This window comes from Aethalodelphis obliquidens, unplaced genomic scaffold (genome assembly GCF_003676395.1).
Source record: "Aethalodelphis obliquidens isolate GAN/ISIS:26980383/991018 unplaced genomic scaffold, ASM367639v1 scaffold24, whole genome shotgun sequence".
Lineage (NCBI taxonomy): Eukaryota > Metazoa > Chordata > Mammalia > Artiodactyla > Delphinidae > Aethalodelphis > Aethalodelphis obliquidens.
This window is the reverse complement of record NW_020837968.1, coordinates 14052834-14077941: the sequence shown is the minus strand read 5'-3', so window position 1 is coordinate 14077941 and position 25108 is coordinate 14052834. Positions and strand designations below refer to the sequence as shown.

Sequence of the window (25108 nt, the reverse complement as noted above, 5' to 3'; positions counted from 1 at the left end):
TATTTTTGGGTGCATTGGGTCTTCATTGCTGCCTGTGGGCTTTCTCTAGTTGTGGTGAGCGGGAGCTACTCATTGCGATGGCTTCTCTTGTTGTGGAGCATGGGCTCTGGGTGTGCGGGCTTCAGTAGTTGTGGCATGTGGGCTCAGTAGTCGTGGCTCGCGGGCTCTAGAACGTAGGCTGTTTAGTTGTGGCACACGGGCTTAGTTGCTCCGTGGCATGTGGGATCTTCCCAGACCAGGGCTCGAACCTGTGTCCCCTGCATTGGCAGGCAGATTCTTAACCACTGTGACACCAGGGAAGTCCCAGTAAGAGTTTTAAAACCAGATCTCTAGCATGGTTCCATGATGGAGCTGCTAGCCTGGAACCTGCAGCCAAAACCTGTTTTCAGTTAAATTTTTATGACTGAAAGATACCTGGTCGGAATGAATAAGATTCTTCAGACTTTGAATTCAGATAAAGACAACCAAGTAGAAATCCGTAGTACATGCCTGACACTTTGTAGGTACTCAATGAATTGTTTTCTACTTTTATCAAAATAAATAGTATTTCTCCTTAAGTCATTTATTAGTCTAAGCATTTTGAAGACATTTAATTTCTGTCCGAAATGCAAAGCAAACATAATGGTTCAATTACTTTAGAGACGACAAACAAACAAAAAGGTTAATTTTGTTTGGTGATTATCTGGTTTGATGTATGTGGAAGAGGGTTTATATTTTGTTGAATAAGCTGGTGATGGTCCTGAGGTTTTACAGGTTAAATGAAAGTCAGTAGGAGTTATTGTAATTTTGAGGCTTGTCTTTGAGTGCGAGACAAATTTTTCAAGTCTGTGTCAGAAAAAAAAAAACCTTTTAGGGACCATCCAGCCTAGCAGGTGCGTAGAAATAGGTTATCAGGAGCAATTTCTGCAAAATATAAAAGGAGAAGCCAGCCAATTGAAATACAGTAAGTCTCTAGATTAACGTACTCAGCAGAAATGCAGCTTGCCTGTAATGTGATTGCCAGTTCCTCCTACCCTCTGCCCAAGTTCTTAGCTGATGCAGAGGAGAGGGGAACAGTAGGAAATGACTGCTTGGTGATCATTTGATGTTTTCTCAGTTTTGTGCTTTTCACGACAATACAGAGTGAAAAACACTGTTTTTTATTAACTACAAGTGAATATGACATTACCTTTTATGTGAATGGATTTTATGACCCTACTTGTGGGGGGAGTTTTACTGTTTTTTTATGTAGGCATTGGATACAACTGATCCACAGAGCTCCTCTTCCGCTTATTGCCCTTTAATATCCCATTATAGAGCTTTCAAAGTAATTGATCAGTTCATTAGGTAAGCATACGCTTTTGTTTTTGTTTCTAGGGAATGTGTAACCAGTGCTCTGTGTATCCCACTAGCAAGCCAGAAGAGGTAAGGATGAATGAGTCATTTGTTTTCTTTGCTTTGATTTATGAGTGCTTAAGATCGTCACTTTTGTTCGTAACAGGAGTTCCACTGGACGACCAGACTGGACCTGCATTGTGGTGGGCTTTACTTCGGGTTACGTACGCTTCTACACAGAGGTGAGTTGAGTGCTGTGCGGTTCCGAGATAACAGCTGACTGGTAACCCATCCCCATCACACTCACTTGTGACTCATGACCACCTGCCCCTTGGGACTGTGTATTTGATACTTTATGGGGTGGAGGCTGGAACAGGGGGAGCAGTGGTGGTAGAAAGTTCTGATAGGAGCTATAGAGAAGAGAAGCCATATTCTGCAAACAGACTACCAGGCATCCACGGAAGGCCTGTTGGGGGAATGATGCTCTCTGGCCGTACCTGTTTCGGTATATTGGTAAGAAAACAAGCAGGGCTTATCTCTGTGCTTCCTCCTAGAGTGGCGTGCTCTTGCTCTCACAGCTCCTGAATGAGGACCCAGTGCTACAGCTCAAGTGCAGGACCTATGAAATCCCACGACATCCTGGCGTGACGGAGCAGGTAGCATAAGAGATTGTGTCCAGAGTAGTAGTGGCTTTACTTTGAAGTCGTTTCTTCCCTCTTTCATTGGGTGGAAACTTTAAGTATCTGCTTGTGGCACAGTTAGCTGTGCTATCATATTCTAAATAGAAATATAAGCTACTCAAGTAAAGAATACCAGTCTTGCTTTTACTTACTTAATGAAATATTGTATGCTTTGCTCTATAATGAAATAAAACACTTAAGTCAGAAGATAAAAAGTTTTCTCAGTTTTACAATTTAATAGTGACTTAAGGTACAAAATGGTATTTTGTAACTTTATATCTTTTTTATTTGAACTTAGGTGTCAAAATTATATAGAGAGTAGAAGAAAAAAGTTCTAGCTGTATTATTCATAGTGCTACCACATTGCACTAACCTATTTCTCAGAAACGGGGTTATTAAATTTTTATTTATTGTGGAAAATATTTTATATTCATTGAAGATTTTGATAGAGAAAATAATACTGTTGAGTGTCTAAGGCTGTCCACAGTTTTCGCTTCTTCCTGGTGCTGTGTGAGATTTTCATTGTCTCACAGTCAAAAAGTAATTGTAGAGCTACATAAACTGATACACTCTTAGCACATCTTGTTTGGTACCCTGTCAAAACTATATAATACGCCTTCTTTCTTTGTGCTATCCTGCTTCCAGAAGATTTGAAGTAAACAAATCTTCAAATTTGACTATGTGGACTTAAATTGTGCGATAGATGGACTGGAGCTCTAGAAGAAACTTAACTAGTAAGAGAGACTAGACTAATACCTATTAATACCTATGAATGAGTTAATCAGTAATATTAAACAATACCTTATTATTTGCTAGTTTTTATGGACAGAATAACTTCTGTGCACGTTTAGAGAAGAGGGAGATCAACTAGGACTAGGACAAAACAGGAAAATTTCATTGAGGGGGTGAAGTTTGAATTAAGCCTTGAAAATGGGTATCGAACTTAATTAGTGAGAAAAGAAGGGAAAGCATTTTAGGTAGTCAGGAGAAAAATGAAGGAAGATTCAAACACAGGACTATGTATGAGACAACAAAGAAACCTATGTTAGTAACTGATGAGACATTGTTGAATAGGCTGAGCGGCCAAATTTTTCATAAATTTGAAAGCCAAGTGAGAATTGGAGTCGATTCAGGAGATTTAGAAGCTACTAAAGATTTATGAGAAGGAAGTGATGTAATCAAAGGGATCTTGAAGGACTCTTTCTTCAGGATGAATTGGACTTGTGAGAGCCTGGAATCAGGGAGGCTAGTTATCTGGTTTTTTAAGTGATCTGTAATAGATGTACAGTGCTGGGAGCCAGGACTGCAATGGCTGTGGAAAGAGAAAGGACTAGTACAAAAATCATTTTGGAGGAACATTTGACAGGACTGGTTATCGTATTGAGATGTTGAATTTTAAAAAGAAAAATGGGTTGGCTCCAAGGTCTCCATCCTGAGGTGTGCCGTTGACAAAGTTGGAAGAGGGGACTGCTTTGGCAGTAAACAAAGGTTGTTAAATTGGGTTTTGGACGTGTTGAGTTTGAGGTGATGGTAGGAAATAAAATGAAAATACCATCATGCCTGTAGTGATACAGAACTACCATATGGACACAAAGACTAGATTGAAGACGATGGTTGAAGTCATAGGTAATGAGTGAATTCCTCCACATAAAGGTTATAGGAAAATAAAACTGAAGCCTGAAGACTTAAGTCTTATAATATTCATCGTAAGGAGACAGGAGAAAATGGAACTATTGAAGGAAACAAGGAAGAAGCTGTTGGAAATCCAAGAAGATAATTTTTTTTTTTTTTTTTTTTTTACAAATTCTCTGGAAGATGAAGGTTCTTTAAACACTTTAAACTTGGTTATGTCTATAATAACCTTTTTTTAGAGCTGGCGGGAAAATATAACTCACATTTAAGTATTTGTTTGCTCTTTGCTTTTGTGAGTCAAGAAAATCCTTTAGTTGAAAAATAACTCTTATTAAACATGCGGAGAGAAGCCTTTGTCGTTACCCTGCATTCTACACAGTATCTCTGGATCTAATACATCAGTTTATATATCAAAAATATCTATTTGCTGCTTCTTCAGTATACTCCTAGATATATTAAAGATCACAGGAGCAGATTTCCTGTAATTCAGTTCTGGGGGCAGTGAGTGTAGTAGGTGTGATGGCTGATCATTGCAGGAGAAGATTCCAAATGTTTTTCTGGAATGTCAAAGAAACTTCTTCCGCGGTTTCTGCATAAAGATCTCAGTCATTTAGCATAATTTCTGCTGCTGTTGGGCCACTGGTGTTTGTATGAGTGTCTTCTTCAGGAAGGCGGTCTCGTTTTGGAGATAACTGACGAGCTGGTGATTAGTTCCTCCGAGTCGGGGGCTCTCTCCCCGCTGCTACGCTCAGTGGACTGTGTAAGCGTAGCTTTGTGAACTTGTTATGTGAGCCCATACTCCAGCTCCCTCGTCCCCTGCTTCCCACCCCTTGTGGCCCACAAATGTCTTTTAAAAATGGAAACACCCCAACAGTCCAGTAGAAAAAGGGGCAAGGCAATTCTCAAAAGAAGAAATATAATTGGTCTAAAGCATATGATAAAAATTTGAACCTTATTAATAATCTAAGGACTATAAGCAACTACATTTGGATAATTTTTCGCCTTTCAGATTGGCGAAGATTAACAAAAGTTGGTGACAATATGGAAAAACAGACACTGTCCTGTATTGTTGATAGAAGTAAAAATTGATAGGTACTTTGTTGAGACAGTTTAATAACACAGATGAAAATCGTGAACACCCAAAAGACCCCCTTGAAGGAATTTACACCAAAGTGATGTGAAAAGATATATACAGAAGAATGTTTATTGCAGTGATGTTTATAATAATGAAAATATTTAATTCATTCACAAATATTTATTTACTGCCTATTATGTGCCCAGCCCAGTTCTAACCACTGAGAATCCATTGGTGAACCAGACATGCAAAGTTTCTGCTTTCGTGGGGCCTGCAGTTTGGGGATGGTGGAGGGAAACCAACGATGAATAACTAGGGATTCCAAGACGATTCCAGCCTCTGATAGGTGCCGTGAGGGAAGTAATCATGTGGATGAGAGCGTACTGAGATGAGGGAATGGAGATGATGTTCGAGACAGAGGCTCAGGAGTGGCCTCTCAGAGCAACTACATTTGAGCCGAGACCTGAACGAGCAGAAGAATTAGGCAGGCAAAGACCTGGGAGGTGAAGGTCCAGGCACGCGGAAAGTACTGAGGTGATAATGGCCTTCGTGTTCAAGGAGCCAGGGCAGAGATGTGAGATGAGGTTAGAGACGGGCCGCATCTTGTAGCATGGTTAGAGTTCAGGTTTATTCTAAGTGCAGAAGGGAGCCATTGGAGAGATTTAATCAGGAGAGTGGTTCCATCAGCCGAGTCTCAGGAAGATCATGCTGTCTGTGGAGCATGGGTGGTGGAGCACAAAGGCAGAAGCAGGAGGCCAAACTAAATGTCCATCAGTAAGAACTGGTTAACTGAATTTTGGTTCATACAATGAAATACAGCATCTCCACAACAAAAAATGATTTGCTCGCTTATTAAAATGGAAGAATATAATGGACGTATTATTGAGTAATGAAAAACATGTTATAGAATAGTTTTAGAATACCAAAAACATGTTATATGGTATAGTCTCATACAAAAGTGTGCGATTATATGTGACACTATATACTGATGTATGTCAGGGATTTCAGGTGAGTTTCCTTTTTCTCTTCTTTTTACTTTTATGTGTTGTTTTTAATCCATACAGTGACTCTATCTCATTTTTATGAAACATTGTACATTTTTTTGGTTACTCCCACCATCTATCCTGAAAACGTTCTTCACCATGTACGAAGGCTCATATTTGAGAAGAACGTTAAGTCCTTGGCCAAAAGGCATTCTGAAATTGTCTATTTTTACTGTTCCTCTGCCTGATATTGTTTTGTGTGTTGGGTGTTTGACAGTTGTTTAGTTATAGTATTTTAAAATTTGACATTAATAATGACATTCAGCTATAATAGAAAAATAGATATGCTTATTTGGCAATAATGAAAATTTATTATTTTCTTCTTTCTTATTCCTTTAATAGAATGAAGAGTTGAGTATCTTATATCCAGCTGCCATCGTGACTATTGACGGATTTAGCCTTTTTCAGTCTCTTCGTGCTTGTCGAAATCAGGTGGCCAAAGGTAATTTTGGCCAAGAAATAGCTAACCTCTGGTGATGTTTGTCTTATTTAACTTAATCTACTTAGAGAATTAAATATGTCTTCTAAATTAAAAAGGCCTTCTGAACTAGATTTAAAGGAAAAAAAAAAACCGGTTACTGTAGAAATGGGAGTGCATTGTTGGGTAGATTGCTTAGTAAGATAAAGGCCAGGACTAGAACATCAACTCTCTTTACATGTTGTCAGTTGAACTGCAGGCTTTATTTACTGATTCAGCAATATGTCTTGGCCAGTTAAGAGAGAGATTCAACACTGAGGTGGAGAATTTAGTTGCATCTAGCTGAGAAACCAGATTTCTCACTAGATGGGCAGCTATTTGGGCCAGCATACTAAAATCTTGTGATTCTACGTTGTTTCCATTCTCACTGAGGGTAAAGATAGCATAAAGTTTGCAGGGGGCATTTTCCTCACAGGAGGCAGGACCCAACAGGAAGTTAACAGCTGCTTTCCGCAACTTGAAACACTTCTGAACAGAGAAAAGTTAGAGACCTAAATATAATCTACATAGGCAGCTACATCATTTCCAGACTTTGGCATGAAAAGTGCACAAATAGTCAAGAATTCTTAATCTTTACTACCCCTAGTTTACACTCTGATGCTATTATGTCTTTAGAAGAGGATATTGGTTTTCATCAGATTCAAGATGCCATTGATTATAAGGTGCACTATTATTTTCTGTTTCACTAAGAAGTAAAAATGCTGCCAGTGAGAGTCACACCATTGATTTTAAGATTCCAGTTTTAGAGATGTTAAAGTCATGGGAACAAAAAGCCTTAAAAGCAATGAAAATACCAGTGTTGGTGCTGACTTTCCCCACTGGGTTTGGATAAAGGAGCCTAATGGTCCTAAAAAGAGCAAACAAAGTTTAACTCTTAAATGATTCAGACAGCTCCCTGAAAGAAGAGTTTAATTAAGATGTGTTATCTGATTCATAAAGCTTGTTCATAAATCCAGAACTAAACTATAAGACACACAAGAAACAATTTCTTCTAAGGAAAGAATGCAGCATCTTACATTGCAATAGAAACATTTTCACTGTCCTTTTAGCAGATTGTAACATTCTTGGTTATATTGCTCTTTAATAGTACATGCTTTTCTGTAAAGTCAAAATTTGTTTGAATTTTTATACCTATTTTCATAATCTTTTAAATTATTTAAATTTAGCCCTCCATAAGTTTCAATATCTTTGTTATCTTGGAGACATAATAGTTACCGTTAATGTATGTGCCCAAAGAGACTGGCCATTTTCTGTAGATAAAAATTCTGTCCATAAAATAAACGAGAAGTAGACAATTGTGTTTTAATTGGTATCGTCAGCCGTTTCATTTTTACTGTTTTTGAATTTCCATTTATTTTGTTATGTATGAGTCCATAAAGCCATTTTATCTCCTAGGAGGTAAGTAAGTAAGCCACTTCGTGCCTTCTTATTTATTTTAAGTTGCTCTAAAAATAATTCTGATTACTTAGCTGCAGACTGTTGTGACTTTTATTTCACAATATAGGAAAACTCTCTTCTTGGCCTTACTCTCAAATCTGGAGTGCTAGGAGGATTACATTTTTCTTTTATCAGAGTACTTCTACTTCCAGAATAAACAACCAGAATCCAGCCGTTTTCTAATATGTAGCATGAGAATGTACTGATGACTGGGGCCTTGGGCATGAACCTGTGACAAGAGCTGGAACTGTTGCTTTTCTTTTCATTATTCACTCCCTAGGCGGAAATGCTGAGGTCAGTGATCAGCATTGCATTCATTTTTCTGGCAGTGCTATCACTGTTAGCATATCTTTCTGGTAAGCCTGGCCTCAGTTACTTGCATTCAAGACCCTTCTATGATGTGTCCTTTGCTGGTCATACCATCAGGTTTCACTAAGGCACTGGTTGCTGTTTCCAGGATTTTATCCACTGTCTTACTCAAGGGGGAGAAATTCGTTACTTGGCTTCTACTGCAGTTTGAATTCACCTTGATTTTTAGTGGTAGTCTAGAATTTTTAATAGTCTTCTCTAATTCCTTGAGTGTTCCAAAATCTCTTATGACAGCCAACTTAGTCTTTTAATGTTTGCATTTTATGTGCCTTGTGTTGGTGTGAATAAATCTCACTGTATGCCTAGTTTACATGACTTTGCCTCATTATTTTTAGTTGAAATTTTAGAATAATACACCAAGTTATTCTTGATGATTTTTTGGTAAAACTTCATTTTCTCCATTATATTTAAGTTTGGATTGTCTAATTTTTATCTTTGACAGCTGCAGCATCAGGCAATGAGAACATACAACCACCACCGTTAGCTTATAAGAAGTGGGGTCTACAAGATATTGACACAATTATCGATCATGCTAGTATTGGTAAGCCTGACTAGTTCCAGCTCTTTTGGAATTTACTTCTTATGCTTTTTGATTGAACTATCTCATTTATTGGAAATGTAGATTTATTCTCATGTGAAAAGAATATGCATCGTCTTTAGTGAGACATCTGGAAGGTAGTTCAGACGTAGAGATTATCAGAGGTTTAATGTCTTTAAGAAATGGTAGCAGTTTTAGCAGTTATGCCCTCAGCAGCAGTACTGTACAGTTTTAAGTCACCCACTATTTGACTTGTTTTTATACAGATGTGTTTAATTCATATAATTACCAGATAGATCAGTCTTCTACACATGTAACTTGTAGACCAGCAAAATATAGAGAAAAGCAGATTTTTTCTTGCAGCTAGTATTTGAAGGCATACTGTCTTAGGTATCAGGAATGTGGAGGTGGAAAGACGTGGGTCTCTGCTGTCAGGAAGCATGAGGCTAGTTGGGAGAAACATGTGAAAACAATACGGTGCCACAGCATGATGGTTGTTATAGTAGACAAGTGGACCGGCTGTAGTGGGAGCAGAGGAGAAGCCCCCAGCACCAAGGGAATCAGGGAACAGGAGGTTGACTTCAATCTGAGATGGAAAGAATGAGTAGGACTTGACCAAGAGAACAAGCGTGGGTGAGGCACTCTAGCCAACAGGTACTAGGCCTGGGGTGGAAGTGCCTTGTGTGCAGGAAAAAACAATGAAGACTGGCCCAAGCGAGGCCAGTCTGTAACTAGGAGTCAGAGTCTGAAGGACTAGTATACTATGCAGAGGAACGTATATCTTTCTCCTCACCACGTTGAGAGTCATTGAAGAATTCTGAACAGGAGAATGGTATTATCACTTAGCCTGTTGGAAAAATCACTTCGGTGGAAGTTTAGAGGTTGCAGTGTAGGGGTCAAGACTAGAAACTAGGTGCAGTAAGGAAGCTATAATAATCTTGGTGAGAAGTAATGGGCATCTAAATTAAGAGTAGAAATGGGTGTGGAGAAGAAGGAAATGCTATTTTAAAATACATACCTATTTTTTTCTGTTTAATAGTATAGTATATGCTTGTTAAAATTTTCACATAGTACATAAAAATATAAAGAAAAAAGGAAAAAAAAATCCCTCTAAATCCTACCGTCTAGAGATACTCACCATTGGCTTTGTGGTAAACATCCTTACAGACGTGTGTAAGTGCAAGTGTAATATGTGTATGGTTATGCAGAGATATGTCTTCATAAAAGGATTCTATCATGACAACTACATTGTAGCCCTTTTCCAATCAACATATTACAAAGAGGCTTTCACCACAGTTTTGCTAAATATACATTTTCTCAGAGTCCTAGTAGAAGACAGATGGCATCCTTGAAATAGGATAATTGAAAGAGGTTTTATTTGCAGAGAAACTACTTATACAGATGTTGTATAGGAGAACCACAAAGGATAGTACAGCGTCTTGCGGGCTGATTAGCAGTGCAGCTGTTAACCACTCCTAGGCCTAAATTCTGCTCATTGGAGATAATGAGTAGAATCAGCGCCTCAAGAGCAGGATGGCTTTTGGCCAGTGGTCGCAAGGAAATAGGTATCCTGTCTTCCTTCTCCTTTCTGTCTTTGATGTCCTGGTGAGACTTCCCATTGTCTGAACCCAACTTGAAGTCTGGGCTAATAATATGCACATACTGGCTCCTGGGGCCAGCAGGGAGAGAAGGAAGGAGTGTGAATCCAGAGGGGGGAACAGAAGATCCCTGACACGCAGATTATCTTTGTGTACTGTTGCATTTCTGGTACAGAATACAGGTAGACCTTGTTTTATTTTGCTTTGCTTTATTGCGTGTCACAGGTACTGCTTTTTTACAAACCCTGTGTTGAGCAGGTCTGTTGGTGCCGTTTTTCCAAAAGGATTTGCTCACTTCGTGTCTCTGTGTCATATTTTGGTAATTCTTGAAATATTTCAACCCCTCTACCAGCAAAAAGATCATGAGTCGCTGAAGGCTCAGATGATGGTTAGCAATTTTTAGCAATAAAGTATTTTTAAATTAAGGTAAGTATGTTTTGTTTTTTTGCGGTATGCGGGCCTCTCACTGTTGTGGCCTCTCCCGTTGACGCGCAGGCTCAGCGGCCATGGCTTACAGGCCCAGCCGCTCCGCGGCATGTGGGATCCTCCCGGATCGGGGCACGAACCCGTGTCCCCTGCATCGGCAGGCGGACTCTCAACCACTGCGCCACCAGGGAAGCCCAGTATGTTGTTTTTTTAGACATCATACTGTTGCACACTTAACAGACTACAATATAGTGTAACCATAATTTTTACTTGCACTGGGAAACCAGAATATTCATTGACTCACTTTGCTGTGATATTTCCTTTATTTCAGTGGTCTGGAATTGAACCTGCAGTATTTCCGAGGTCTGCCTATAATCTGTAATAAGCACCTTGTTGGTAGACATTCGTTTGTCTTTACTTTTTGCTAACATAAAAATGTGCAAAATTCCAAAGTGTTGAGTTCAGTTCAGGGTGACTTCCTTGTTCTGTTAATTAAACTTTGGAACATTGAGACAGGCTAGGAGAAATGATTGGATAGAAAATATTATTCTATTCATTTATCTCCCAGCCTACAAAATGAAGAAAGGAAAGGTGCCATGAGCTTTATTCTGTGTACATCTTTATGTAGAGGTCTGACTAATTCATTCAACAAAGAAATGAATGAATACCTGTTACATCCCCAGGCACTAATATTGGTGCTAGAAATACAAGGCAGACAGTACCCCTGCCCTGATGAAGCTTACGTCCTGGTGATGGGGAGACAAAAAATAAACAATTAAACCGAATGAATAAATAGGGTAATAATGAAATGTTAGTAAGCATCATGAAGAAAATAAGCAGAGGGTTATGACAGAAGTAAAGGAAGAGGGGACTCTGGGTAGACTGGTAAGCACAGGCCTCTCCTGAGACATGCAGGATGGGAAGAAGCCAAGATAGAGGCCCGGGGTGGGAAGAGATGGAAGACTGGAGGCTTAAAGAAACAGAAGGGAGGTTGATGTGACTTGATTGTACAGTGAGCGGGAAATGGGACCAGGTAAGGTTGGAGATGTAGACTGGGGTCAGATCTCATAGGGGTGAGAAGTTCGGGTTTTATTCTAAATGCAGTGGACGTCATTGATGGAGTCTAAGTAGGAGATATTTAAAAATACCCCTCTGACTGCTCTTTAGAGAGAGGCTTACAGAATAAAGAGAAGACCAGCAAGGAGTTTGTTGCAATAAGAGAGAATGAGGACTTTGTCTAGGGAGGAAGCAGTGGTGCTAGAGAGAAGTAGACAGGTTGGAGATGTATTTGCACTTGCTAAGGAATGGGTATTAGAAACGAGAGAAGGAAAAGGGTCAAAGACTTCTTAGCTTTTAGGTTTGAGCAGCTGAGTGGATGGTCAGGGTATGGCTGAAATGTGCGTAGAAGGCAGAGGTTTGAGTGGACAAGTGGAGAGTTGTGTTTTTTACAGGTTAACTTCTGGCACAATCAGACATTGAAGTGGCGATGCCAAGTAGACAGTTGGATATACGAGTCATAAGGTCAGGAGAGAGCTCCCGATTCATATAAATTTGGGAGGGAATGGTTAACTGTGGAATGCGTCATAGAATTCAAGAAAGGAGAAGGTCCATTGGATTTGACGACATAGAGCTAGGTCTTCATTGACTCTGATCTGAGAAGTTTAAGTGGAATGGCGAGGATGAAAGCCACATTGAGGTACATTTAAGAATAAATATTTCCACCCCCTACTTTCAAAACTCAGCAACATAAGAACAGGAAATCAACTCACAGCATCTCCATTTTGACTCCTGTCCTGACCTCTTCACTAAACTCCTTACTCATTTTCCAACTACTGAACATTTCCCCCTGGGTATCCAAACTTAACAGATCCCAAACAGAATTCTTAATTTCCTCTCCTCACACTTGGTCCTCCTTTGCTCTTCTCTCTCGTCTTCGTCTGCTTTCGCCACCACCAAAAGCTTTTGAGTCGTCCTTGACTGTTCTCCTTTTGTCACACTCCTCATCCAGTCCACCTTTGTCTCTCTTACCCCCACAGTAGATCCTGAATCTGACCGAGTCTCATCTCCGTCGTTGGCAGCACAGCAGTCCATGCCACCCTTGTCTTTTGCCTGAACTATCGAGGAGAAAGAAATCCTAACTGGTCTTCCTGCTTCCTTTCTCTGATCTCTAAAATCCGTTCACCAATTAGCAGCTAATTTTGAAATATAAGTCATATTTTTGTCACTTCTCTGCTCACAACCTTATAGTGGCTTCCCATCTTATTCCTGATAAAACCCAACGGCCTTACGGTGGCATCCAAGGCCCGACATTGTCTGGTTTATGGTACCTTTTGACTTCACCTCCTGTAGAACTCTCCCCTCCTCACTGCCCTGTTCCACCACGCTGATCTCCTTACTGACCCTCAAATACAACAAGCATTCTCTCACTTTGCAGTCTTTGTAATTGTTGCCCTTTCTGCTTGGAAGGTTTTACCCAGCTAGTCACATGGCTCTCTCCCTCACTTTGTTCAGGTGTCTGTTCAAATATCATTTTGTCAAAGAGGCCTTCTTTAGCCAGTATAATAGACGTAGAAAAATTATCCAGTGAGTTTGACTTTATGGAAATTTATATTAAGAAGAACTGTAAGATGTTTGAAAGTGTGGAAAGGCCTCAGTTGTTCAGGGAAAACCCTAAATAACAAGGTAGTAATAAATCCAGAAAAGAAAAATTCACATCTAAGGCAGTGTAATTACAGTAGGCAGCTTGTCTCAGCAGTGAGTTCTTTATAATGAGAACAGAGAGTGTGAATTTAATTTAAAAATTGAGATATGGTTATATTGGAAGAATATGGGGGGAAAAAGAGGGGCTGTATATATGCTATGTCTTCATTTACCTTAAATCAATGAAAAATGGTGCTATAATTGGTGAATCAAAAGACAACAGTCCTCTAGAGCCCACCAATGCAGAGAGCAGGATAGAATGTTAAATAATACCACGGGGATGCAGTCAGCAAAATCTAGACTGTAGGAAATTAGTGTCCAACAGCCTGGCTTCTTCAATGAATAGATTTCAAGAGACTTGGGCATGGGAGGGTAGAGGGGCAGAGAAAGACAGTAGGATTTTGGGCTGGTGTTGTATGCCCATTTGTTTGTGGTCCTTATGCTAAAACTCAGGTGTATTGTTTTTCTCTGACAATGATCAGCTCTTTCGGTGCAGACAGCAGAGAATGCAGAAAGTTTAGGTCAACCAAGGGTGAGATTGAGCCAGGTGAGTATGTGGAGGAAGAGGGGGACAGGGGAGTCGTGCAAGAGAGTGACTGTGATGGAACACAAATCAGAACCAGGTAAGAAGCGAAGTGATCACATGAGTTACTGGATAAATAGTGTGAAAATGGTAGGAGTAATGTACTGAAACTCTTAATGAAATGCAGAATTATTACAGGGGATTACTAGAGTAGTTAAGATGGAAAGCTAAGAGGTGGTGGTCAAAAGGTGGTACGCTTAAAATCAAAGTTTCAAAAAATATATAGTTGATAATGACAGGATGCAAGGGATGGCATTGAAAGTGGATGACCCTACTGGGTGAAGTAAGTCAGACAAAGACAAATATATGATATCGCTTATATGTAGAATCTAAAAAAATGGTACAAATGAACTTATTTACAAAAAAAAAGTCACAGTTGTGAAAAACAAACTTGTGGTTACCGGAGCGTGGTGGGGAGGTGGGGGAGGGATAAATGGGGAGATTGGGACTGACATATACACACAACCATATATAAAATCGATAACTAATCAGGACCTACTGTATAGCACAGGGAACTCTATTCCATACTCTGTAATGACCTATATGGGAAAAGAATCTGAAAAAGAGTGGATATATGTATATGTATAACTGATTCACCTTGCTGTACAGCAGAAACTGACACAACATTATAAATCAACTGTAGTCTAATAAAAATTTTTAAAAATTGCATTTGACATTATTAATAAAGATTGTCAATTGTACTTATTATGTTTCAAAATGATATTGCGGTATACCTGGCTGATAACTTGAAAGTTCTGTAGTTATAAGAAATGACAAAGTGTTATTGAATTTCCTATATAATGAAAACAAAAAGTGGGTGACTTAAATTGTGGGAAGGAAGAGATCATTCGTGGCAAGGATGGAAAGAACTGGTCAACCATCTCTTTAGAATGGGTGAGAATAAATCCACTTAAAATTTTGGATCCATTTTGCTGGATAGCTTGTAGCCGTTTATACTCACACCTATAGTGTGCGGGAATATGAAGAGAGAGTATTGAAACTTAAATTTCAGTTTCTATGTGACACCATTCAGCCTTTGATGTTGTGCTGGTAGAATAAGGCAGAACTTATGCCAATTTTAATCATGTAGTAAAGACATTCTGTATGTTGAATCATGAATTCATTCATAAACATGAGACAGGCATTGTAATCTTTCAGAACAGTTCAGCTTTTGTAAGGATTATTTGATGACTTGAATCCCTAAATCCAGTAAGTTGTTTGCTTATGAACTCCCTAAAAGCATTTCCTTTACCAGGATTCTTCTTCAGGAGCAATGCATTTTTTGGACCATTTGCATTCAAAGTCGAGGCAGTACACACATATGAAAATTAGAATAACTCATGTTCCATTTTGCAGTGTGTTTGTGTTCGGAAGCTGTCAACCGGGTATCTTCATGTACCAAGAGTACCCGAGTTGGAAGACGCTGCCCAAGGCCACATGTGTTGGAATCTAGCAGGATCTTTACTTTCTAGATCTCTAAGGTCACTGCCCCCCTACTTCTCTCCCTGCCACCTGGTGCATTTAAATGACGCTGGCTTCTCTGCTGCCCCACACAGCATGTGGGCGTCAATATTCAGTCTGTCTACTTCTGTTCTTAGAGCCTTGGGGAAATGACCAGTACCTCTGCATTGTAAAAGCCTGGGGATTTCTGGACTACAGGGTATCAGTAGATGTTTGAAAGGGTTTATTTTCACTGTGTTGGGAAGGATATGGGCGTACAGATGCTCTCCTACCTTTTTGGTCGGGGTGTACACCGGCAGCACTCTACAGCATGCAACGTCCCAGTACTTAATAAAATTTTTTTTAAAAGGTAGATCCCCTTTGAGCCTGCACTTCTGTTTATGAGGATTTGCCATACAAATGAACTTATATATAGATATGCACAGATCTATCAAGGATATATGTTGCAGCATTATTTGTAGTGGCAAAAAGTGGGAAACAACATAAATGTCCATCAGAAGGTCAGATCAGTTATGGCATGGCCACACAGTGGAATACTCTGAGTGATTGCCAAGAATGAGGCATGTCTCCTTGATATTTTATTAAATTAAAAAAAACAAGGCACACATCAGTTTATTTGGTGTGCTGTCATTTATGTGCGTACAACATTTCTGGAAAGCAGCATAAGAAACTGTTTCAGTTGTTACCTTGAAGAAGTGAACTAATACCTAGAGATATTGGTGGACTCTATATATCTGTACCATTTGAATTTGTATGTTTAAAAATTAATATTTAAATTTTGTAGTATTTTATAGCTTAGAGTAATTATAGGTGGCAACTTTAATATCTTTATGTTTTATGATATTGATCTTGTAGCTTTTGAAAATGACTTTTGTCTGTTAAATGAAACTCAGCAGTTAGCATCTTAGAATGGAGTGGAAATAAAAATCTGATAACCTGAAATGACAGTGTCATTTCAGTTCATTAAAATCATGTGTTGTTATTGCTGTTTTATCATTAGGTATTATGACTCTGTCCCCTTTTGATCAAATGAAGACTGCCTCCAATATAGGTGGATATAATGCAGCAATTAAAAACAGCCCACCCGCTATGTCTCAGTATATCACTGTAGGGTCCAATCCATTTACGGGCTTCTTCTATGCTTTAGAGGTAAGTGTTTCATCACGGATCTTGATTTTTCAACATATCTACAAATTGGGATGGTAACATAGCCTTAGAAAGATTAAGCAGTACATTTCTAAGTTTCAGTGTAAGCTAAAATTAGTCTCAACTCACTTTCTTCTAAATTCTTTAGATTAACTGAGAAGGTACTAAAGTCAGTGTAATACAAACAGCCTTCTTTGTTTCTGATGCCCCGAATTCTCAGTTGAGTTGTCTTTAAATATTGGTGCAGTAGTCAGAGGCTTAGTGTTGTTAGTGATGTCAGCCCACCAGGGATTTGAGTAAATGAGGAATTGTAAAGACAGAGCAAGCCGCCAACTATAGTTGATAAAGTGGTGAAAATTGCTTCCTAAAATTGGGAAAAATTAGGTGTTAGATTTGGTATCTACTGTTGTTCGCTTAAACAGCACCCTTCTCAAAATGGTTCAAACCACCTTTTTGCTTTAATAAATACATTTTTAAAAAAAAGAGGGGGAGGGATAAATTAGGAGTTTGGGATAAATATATACACACTCCTATATATAAAATAGATAAATAACAAGGTCCTCCTGTATAGCACAGGGCACTATATTCAATATCTTATAATAATGTATAATGGAAAAGAATCTGCAAAAGAAAAACATATATATATATATATAGCTGAATCACTTTGCTATACACCTGAAACTAACACAACATTGTAAATCAACTATACTTAAAAATTTTTTTGTATAATATGAAACATTTCTAAATAAAAACTGGTTAAAAAATGGAAAAAAAAAATAAGAGGGAAAAGGGCCGCTTGTATGTGGATAAGAAATCAATAGCCCTGGTAGAAAAATGCCATTTTACTGTTCTAGTTTAATTTTTTTTCATTAATTACAATTTAAAGAGGGAAATCCTAAAGATAACTAAACTACTAGTGATTTTACTTTTCTTTTTCTTGTTTTAATTGGCCATGCCACATGGCTTGCGATATCTTAGTTCCCCGAACAGGGATCAAACCCGAGCCCCCTGCAGTGGAAGCACGGAGTTCTAACCACTGGACCACCAGGGGATTCCCTTTTAAACTGTAGAGTTAAAACTTTTGATTATATTGCTACCTCCTACCTTTTTAAGGTACATCTCGTTTAGAAAATATATTTTGTTTATCTGTCAGCTGTTGTTTTCTCTTTCAAATGTTCTGTTTTTCAGGGAAGCACGCAACCATTATTATCTCACGTTGCACTAGCAGTGGCAAGTAAACTCACTTCTGCTTTATTTAATGCTGCCAGGTAATTACATCACAATTTAAATGATCTAATTTGCATCTCACTAGGTTTTAACTTATATTTTGATAGTCTGCAGTTTAAAACTCTGGAAGCCCTGGTTTTAGTCTGAATTTGCTTTCTTTCCAGTGGTTGGCTTGGTTGGAAAAGCAAGCATGAAGAAGAAGCTGTGCAGAAGCAAAAACCCAAGGTTGAACCAGCTACCCCATTAGCTGTAAGGCAAGTCTGTCGTGCTCTTCTCACATTTTAGTATTCTTAGGAATGCGCTCTTGAATTAATGGTCTTTCTGTGTGCTTAGCTGATTTGTTGATTTCCTGAGTCTTTGGAGCTTCTAAAAGTCATTAATGTGGGACTAATTTATATATATATATATATATATTTATATATATATATATATATATATTATTTATTTATTTTTGGCTGCATTGGGTCTTTGTTGCTGTGCGCAGGCTTTCTCTAGTTGCGGTGAGCCGGGGCTACTCTTTGTCCTGGTGCACGGGCTTCTCGTTGCAGTGGCTTCTCTTGTTGCGGAGCACGGGCTCTGGGTGCACAGGCTTCAGTAGTGGTGGCACGTGGGCTCAGTAGTTGTGGCTCACAGGCTCTAGAGCACAGGCTCAGTAGTTGTGGTGCACAGGCCTAGTTGCTCTGCGGCATGTGGGATCTTCCTGGACCGGGGCTTGAACCCGTGTCCCCTGCATTGGCAGGCGGATTCTTAACCACTGCGCCACGTGGGAAGCCCAATGTGGGACTAGTTTTTTCCACCAGAATGTAAAGTCCACGAGGACTAAGATATCTTACCTGTTTTATCACAGCTGTCTCCCTGTCATGTAGTGGGGGCTCAGTATGTATGTGTTGAGTGTGCTCTTCTACAAACACCTGTACACTTAGCTTAAGTTGCAGGAAAATTGGTTTTTTGATAGCTGTTGGATTTCTTTCTGTAAAAAGTTTAGTTTGTCATTAAGCTGTAGAAACTCAAAAAGGACTTAGTGATTTCTTTAAAAAATAAATAAATAAAAAGGGGGGGTCCCGTGCATCCAAGCATCTTCAACATGCCGGCTTTGCTTCCTTGCTTGCTTCAGCAGTGCTGTAGGACATTGAGTGGATTCGTCAGGTTTTGCGGGGAGTCAGTATGATTTTTGCCTGATTCTGTTTTTAAATCATTTTTTATTACCCAATAGAAAGGGAACTAGAAACCTCCTCTCCTTTTTTTAGATGTTCTTCAACTAAAGAGATATAACTAATTATCTGTTATTAAAATTGATTAAAGATAATCTTCCAGGGTTTTTTCCATCTTAAAGTATGTTATAACACATCACATTTTCTAAGATCACCCAAGAATCAAGAAATAAGCCCAATGGCCCTTATGCATCCAAAGAGATGTAACAAAGTTTGAGTACTTTGTCGCAGGGACTTTTTTCAAAATGAGCTCTTCTGGTCCTTTCTCAGTACCTCTTTACTTTTATTTTACTCACAGTTCTAATAAGATTAATAATAGATCAAGAGCAGTTTACAGGTAACTATTTAGAAGAAGGAACGTTCTTGTACCTGCATTGGTATCAGCAAGATATGATATCTAGGAAAAAAAAAAGAGAATAGATCAGAAATCAGAACTACACAGATGCCTGTGTAGGAGCAGAGTATTCTAAAATTTAGTTGGTTGTGAGGGTATTGTTTCCTATGATGTATCACTTAATCAAGGAAATCTAGTTGTACTTGAGACTCTCTGAAAATAGGTTGTGGATATCTATATAGAAAATCTCTGAAATAAAACCTAGGTGTTTTTATTTTGTAACAGAAGAAATTTCCTTATGCATTTTGTATTGCAAAATGTGGTGTAATCAGTTAATAAATTAGGTATTAATCCATAGAAAGTTCATACTTCTTTATATAAAAACAGATTCAGCCTATTTTGTTAATGCATTTCATTATTCTTTTATGTATTTCTAGATTGCACTTTGATTTGAGCTTTCTGTTTTCTTTCAAATATCAGGTTTGGACTTCCAGATTCTAGACGCCATGGTGAAAGTATATGTCTGTCTCCATGTAACACGCTGGCAGCAGTAACAGATGATTTTGGCAGAATTATTTTGTTGGACGTAGCTAGAGGAATTGCAATACGCATGTGGAAAGGTACTTCCTTACAAAAATCCAGAAAAAAAAGTTAACTTGCTTTCTACCCCAGCAGTTGGACAGTGTTATCCTTCTTCAGCTTCTGGTTGATAACAGTGTTTAATTCTTTACGTTTATGCTTTTTGTTTGTTTGTTTGTTTAAACCATAAACTCAGATCAGCAACACTTGATCCAGTAGTCTAACTGATACATCCTTTAAGTTTGACCAACTCAGGCACTTTTAACCTCTTCCTTACATCCCTCTTTTCAGTTTTCACTGTCATTGTCAATTCCTGAATTCAGTTTCTTGCCCCCTCGAATGCCAAGTCAAGTGTTTCAGATTTAAGATGGCAAAACCTAGCAAAATTCATTTTTTTCTCATTTGACTTCCATATCTACGTGCTTGGGTCAGTTCACTTAAGTGTCTCAGTAACTTTGTCAGGTAGAAGTTGCATTTAGTGGCAAACAATAGAGCCAAGTACAGGGTTGATATGGTGTCACTGTGATGTCCTCAGGAACTCAGTCTCCTTCCATGTAGCTTCCCCATGCAAAGTTACCTCATGGTTCAAATGGCTGCTGAAGGTGTAGCCTTTTAATCTGCATCCCAGGAAGGAAGAAGGGGAAAGGAAGACTGCCAATTTAGTCCACTTTGAAGATACTTTCTGAAGTCTTGCCGAGCTTTTTCCACAATACATTAGCCAGGACTTAGTCACGTGGACAAACTTAACTATAAGGGAGACTTGAAAATATCTAGGCACATTGTCAACCTGAGTAAAATAAAATCTCCTTGACCAGGGAGGAGGGAAGAATGCATTGTTTGAAGTTACCTGGAATAGCAACATGTCAGCTCAGACTACTGGTTAGAAATCACAATTTTGGTGCAATCTGGTCTGTTTTTAGCATTGTGAGGAATAATGGATTTGAGGGCATTAAATTACTGTGGACCAGGAGGCCACTATTAACCTTCTTGCCAGAGAATTCCTGCAGTGTTTACCTGCCACATGGTTAAGTGTCTTTAGAAATAGGTTTTAATGCTGCAGATACATCATTTCTCCCTGAAATGGTGTTTGTCTTCTGAAACAACATCAAGGGTATGTTCTCAGCAAGACTTTTCCAGAATATATACCAGCTGGTCCAAATCCCCTATGGCGATCTTATCGCTGCCATTGTTGCCTGTCCTTCTGCAGCTGGTGCAGTCTGTCGTTTTCCTCCCTGTACTGGAAAGAGAGGGATCAGTTGCCTGTGAGAGGGGCCGCCCTCAAGTGGAAGACGTGTCAGCTGCATCTTTCTTCTCACAAGCTGGAGCTGTTTCCCATCTCTCTGCAGTCCGTGTTTTCCCTCTGTCTGCACATCACCCAGGGACTTGAATAGCAGGGAACCAATTTGATCTTTTTCTTATATTTTAATTGTATTTTTAAGTCTGAACCTGATAACCTCCCCAGAATTTTTTAAAAAGTGGGAGGGAGGGGAATGAGATGAGGGAAGGGTGCTCACGAAGCCTCCGGGATAACTGTTTTTTTCTTAAAGAAATAAAAGTGATCAGAAGCAAATATAGCAAAATCTGAAGTTTTAATACTTGGTGATTTAGTATTATCATAATTATTATCTTCTTTTCTGTTTAATGTATTTCATAATAAAAAGATAATGTACTTTTTTTTTAACATCTTTATTGGAGTATAATTGCTTCACAATAGTGTGTTAGTTTCTGCTTTACAACAAAGTGAATAAGTTATACATATACATATGTCCCCATATCTCTTCCCTCTTGTCTCCCTCCGTCCCACCCGATAATGTACTTTTTTTTTTTTTTTTTTTTTTTTTTGCGGTACGCGGGCCTCTCACTGTTGTGGCGTCTCCCGTTGCGGAGCACAGGCTCCGGACGCGCAGGCTCAGCGGCCATGGCTCACGGGCCCAGCCGCTCCGTGGCATGTGGGATCTTCCGGGACCGGGGCACAAACCCGTGTCCCCTGCATCGGCAGGCGGACTCTCAACCACTGCGCCACCAGGGAAGCCCCCGATAATGTACTTTTACAGCTTTTCTTAAGGCTCCCCGCCTCGCCGCCAGAAACATCCCAGAGTGCTTCAGGAGGCTACTGCTAAACCTAGATGACATAACTAACTAAGTAGCTTTCCTTTCCTCTGTCTCCAAGGGTATCGAGATGCACAGACTGGTTGGATCCAAATTGTAGAGGACCTCCACGAAAGAGTGCCAGAAAAGGTGGACTTTTCCCCCTTTGGAAGTCCTCAGGGTCCAAGTCGAGTAGCTCAGTTCCTTGTGATCTATGCACCGCGGAGGGGCATTTTAGAAGTGTGGAGCACACAGCAGGGCCCTAGAGTAGGCGCTTTCAACGTGGGAAAGCACTGCAGGTAAGCTGCAAACGCCGGGCCTTTTCCTGGTTACAGAAAGGAATGCTTTTGTTAGAGTAAAGCTTTTATTAAAGCTACTTATTAGATTACAAGTTGTTTGAGAATTGAAATGTCCTTTATTACGTTTTTTTCCTGCGAGTGCCTGGTATATAATTAAGGATTAAGTATTTAAGAGCAAAGGAATCTGATTGAAGAGGCCGTGATATGCTACTGAATTAAAGTCAGCTTTGGTGCTGTCATTTGTCCCCAGCCCTTACTTACACTGTGGAGGCTCGAAAGGAAAGATTCTTTCCGGTTCCCCTGGTGATGATGTTGAGTGAGGTGAATGCTTTGTTTACCACTGCAGCTTAGGCCTGATTGTGTTCATTTAATTTTCTAGCACATTTTAACAAGGTATAAGAACCCTGCTAGTTGGGTCCTGCTTTACTTATGTTTTTGGTCTCAGTATTTATTTGCCTTACGAATGCTTCTGAGTTGATAATAATGTAGGGGTCCCAAGCTGTAATAATAGCACCTTGTAACATTTTTCCTTTCTCTAAGATTTTTACCCTGTTGGTATGTGATTTCCTCAGGCTTCTGTATCCTGGCTATAAAATAATGGGCTTAAATAACGTTACCAGTCAGAATTGGCAGCCGCAGACTTACCAGATCTGTCTGGTTGATCCAGTGTCTGGAAGTGTGAAAACAGTAAATGTCCCTTTCCATTTAGCATTGAGGTAAGTTGTATCACGTGCCAGCTTACTCGTGTCCCTCTGCTAACTTTTCCTGGTCCTTTATTTGCTACTAGTTTTACTTTGTTTCATAGTTATCATTTTGTTCTCTTTTCGGATTAGACTGATAACCTTTAAAGTTAAATAGGAAGAATAGCAAGGAAAAAGAAATCTGGAGCGTGTCAAAATTAGCAGGAAAACAGTTTCACATTCTGTAAGAATTTGTTGTATTTATTGTTTTAGTGATAAGAAGAGTGAACGAGCCAAGGACATGCACTTAGTGAAGAAACTGGGAGCGTTACTGAAAGCAAAATCTCCCAATCTTGGTAGGTGTCCTTCAGTAAAAATGAAGCAAACTGTTATGTCATTTTTTTTTAATTAATAGAATATTCTAAATGGAACAATCAAAACACTTCAGTGCATTTATGAGCTATTTCAGCTCCTTTTTTGGAATGAGGTGAGGTACAAGTAATCATGTGTAGTTTTTACTGGAATTACTCTGGAGGATGAAATGTGCCATCGAGGGAGTATTAAAATTGGTAACAATAAAACAATGATTTCCGCGAGAACCCAGAAATCCTTTAGAATGACTGATATTGCAAATACATGATTTTTTCTTTCAGAATAAAGTTTAACTGTCATAAAAGTGAAAATCTTACTTTGGTTAATTTTCTTTCTAGATTTGATTGAAACAGAAATAAAGGAATTAATTCTCGATATTAAGTACCCTGCAACCAAAAAACAAGTAAGTGTATATAATAAATGAACTTTCTTGCTGAGTAGCTAGTACATATCCTTCTTAACAAAATCTTTTTCTTCCTATTTCCCTCCAAACATGACAGGCTAAAATCTTCCTTTGTGTTTTCATTCCTGTTCATCCTTTTTTATATTCCCATGTGGAAGCTTCTATTGTTTCTTTTTTTCCTCTCTTCTTTCTTTAATTAAGTAATATTACCATATGCGGAAGCACATGTGTTTTATACACATAAACAAACCCATACATAACGTATATTCAAATTAAATAATAATAAGACAACGACGTGTGTGACCACCCACCTTAGGAAACAGAATGTTACCAGGAAGTCTGAAGAGCCCTGCACGTCCCTCCTCCATCCCGTCCCCTTCTCCCATCCCTAAGGTAACCAGTCTTCAGAATTTTGTGTTCCTTTCTCTTTTGCTTTTCTTTACAGATACAGCATTTCTGTATGGCTCCTTTAAAACATATTGATGCATTTTCTGCTTTTTGGGAACTTTATATGAATGGGGTCACGCTCTGTCTTCCTCTGTGACTTACTTCATTCCTTCAGCATTGTGTTTCTGGGACTCATCCACGTTGCTGCCTGCAGCTGCAGTTGACTCATGTACTGTGCTATCTGAATTCCACTCTGTGACTGCCATTTATTTGTTCACTCTCCTGTCAGTGGACATTTAGCTTGTTTCTAGTTTTTTGCTATTAACAACAATGATAGTGTGCTTATACTTGTACATTTTTGCTGGTGCACATGTGTAAGAGTGGAATTGCTAGGTATGAGCTTTGGCTGTACTAGTTGATGATAAATTGCTTCTCAAAGTACTAATTGACATTCGCATTTATACTGTGGAAGAGGCCTTGTAGCTCCACAGCCTCCGCCTCTCATGATATAGTCAGACTGGTTACCTTTTCCAGGCTCCTGCTTATAATATGGTAACTCATTATATTACTCCTACTCTCCTCCTATCCCAGTCCCTCATAATGCTGCTCAGGTTCTAACTATAAATTCTTACCTGACAAATCAATCCTCATGGATGCCTCTGAGCTCTACTTTTAATCAGAACCAGAGAGCTAATGACTATAATCGTCCCTCAGTATCCTCGGGAGCATTGATTTCAGGACCCCCTGTGATACCTAAATCTCAGGATGCTTAAGTCCCTTATATAAAATGGTGTAATATTTGCATATAACCTAGGCACGTTCTCTTGTATACTTTAAATCCTCTCTAGATTACTTGTAATACCTAACACAATGTAAGTGCTATGTAAACAGTTGTAAATACAATGTAAGTGCAATGTAAATAGTTGCAAGTGTGTGGCAAATTCAAGTTTTGCTTTTTGGAACTTTGTGGAATTTTTTCTTTCCAAATATTTTCAATCCATGGTTGGTTGAATCTGCAGATGCGGAACCCATGGATACAGAGGGCCGA

General features: G+C 39.1%; 1 protein-coding gene and 1 non-coding gene across 4 annotated transcripts in view; both read left to right on the top strand.

The window, feature by feature from the left end:
- Positions 1-25108, top strand: part of RAB3GAP2 (RAB3 GTPase activating non-catalytic protein subunit 2) — a 90129-nt gene that overhangs the window by 33508 nt on the left and 31513 nt on the right. For all 3 annotated transcript variants that reach the window (XM_027122222.1, XM_027122223.1, XM_027122221.1), the window contains exons 5-17: positions 1357-1404; positions 1481-1556; positions 1869-1970; positions 6087-6186; positions 8471-8569; positions 16335-16483; positions 17669-17748; positions 17872-17961; positions 19733-19872; positions 22002-22218; positions 22791-22934; positions 23172-23254; positions 23609-23673. In XM_027122222.1, the coding sequence (XP_026978023.1) occupies positions 1357-1404; positions 1481-1556; positions 1869-1970; positions 6087-6186; positions 8471-8569; positions 16335-16483; positions 17669-17748; positions 17872-17961; positions 19733-19872; positions 22002-22218; positions 22791-22934; positions 23172-23254; positions 23609-23673 (1393 nt within the window). The remainder of the gene's footprint in view (positions 1-1356; positions 1405-1480; positions 1557-1868; positions 1971-6086; positions 6187-8470; positions 8570-16334; positions 16484-17668; positions 17749-17871; positions 17962-19732; positions 19873-22001; positions 22219-22790; positions 22935-23171; positions 23255-23608; positions 23674-25108) is intronic.
- LOC113628693 (small nucleolar RNA SNORA36 family) lies at positions 11036-11167 on the top strand. Its single transcript, XR_003436186.1, has one exon. It is a non-coding gene; the product is annotated as a small nucleolar RNA SNORA36 family (small nucleolar RNA).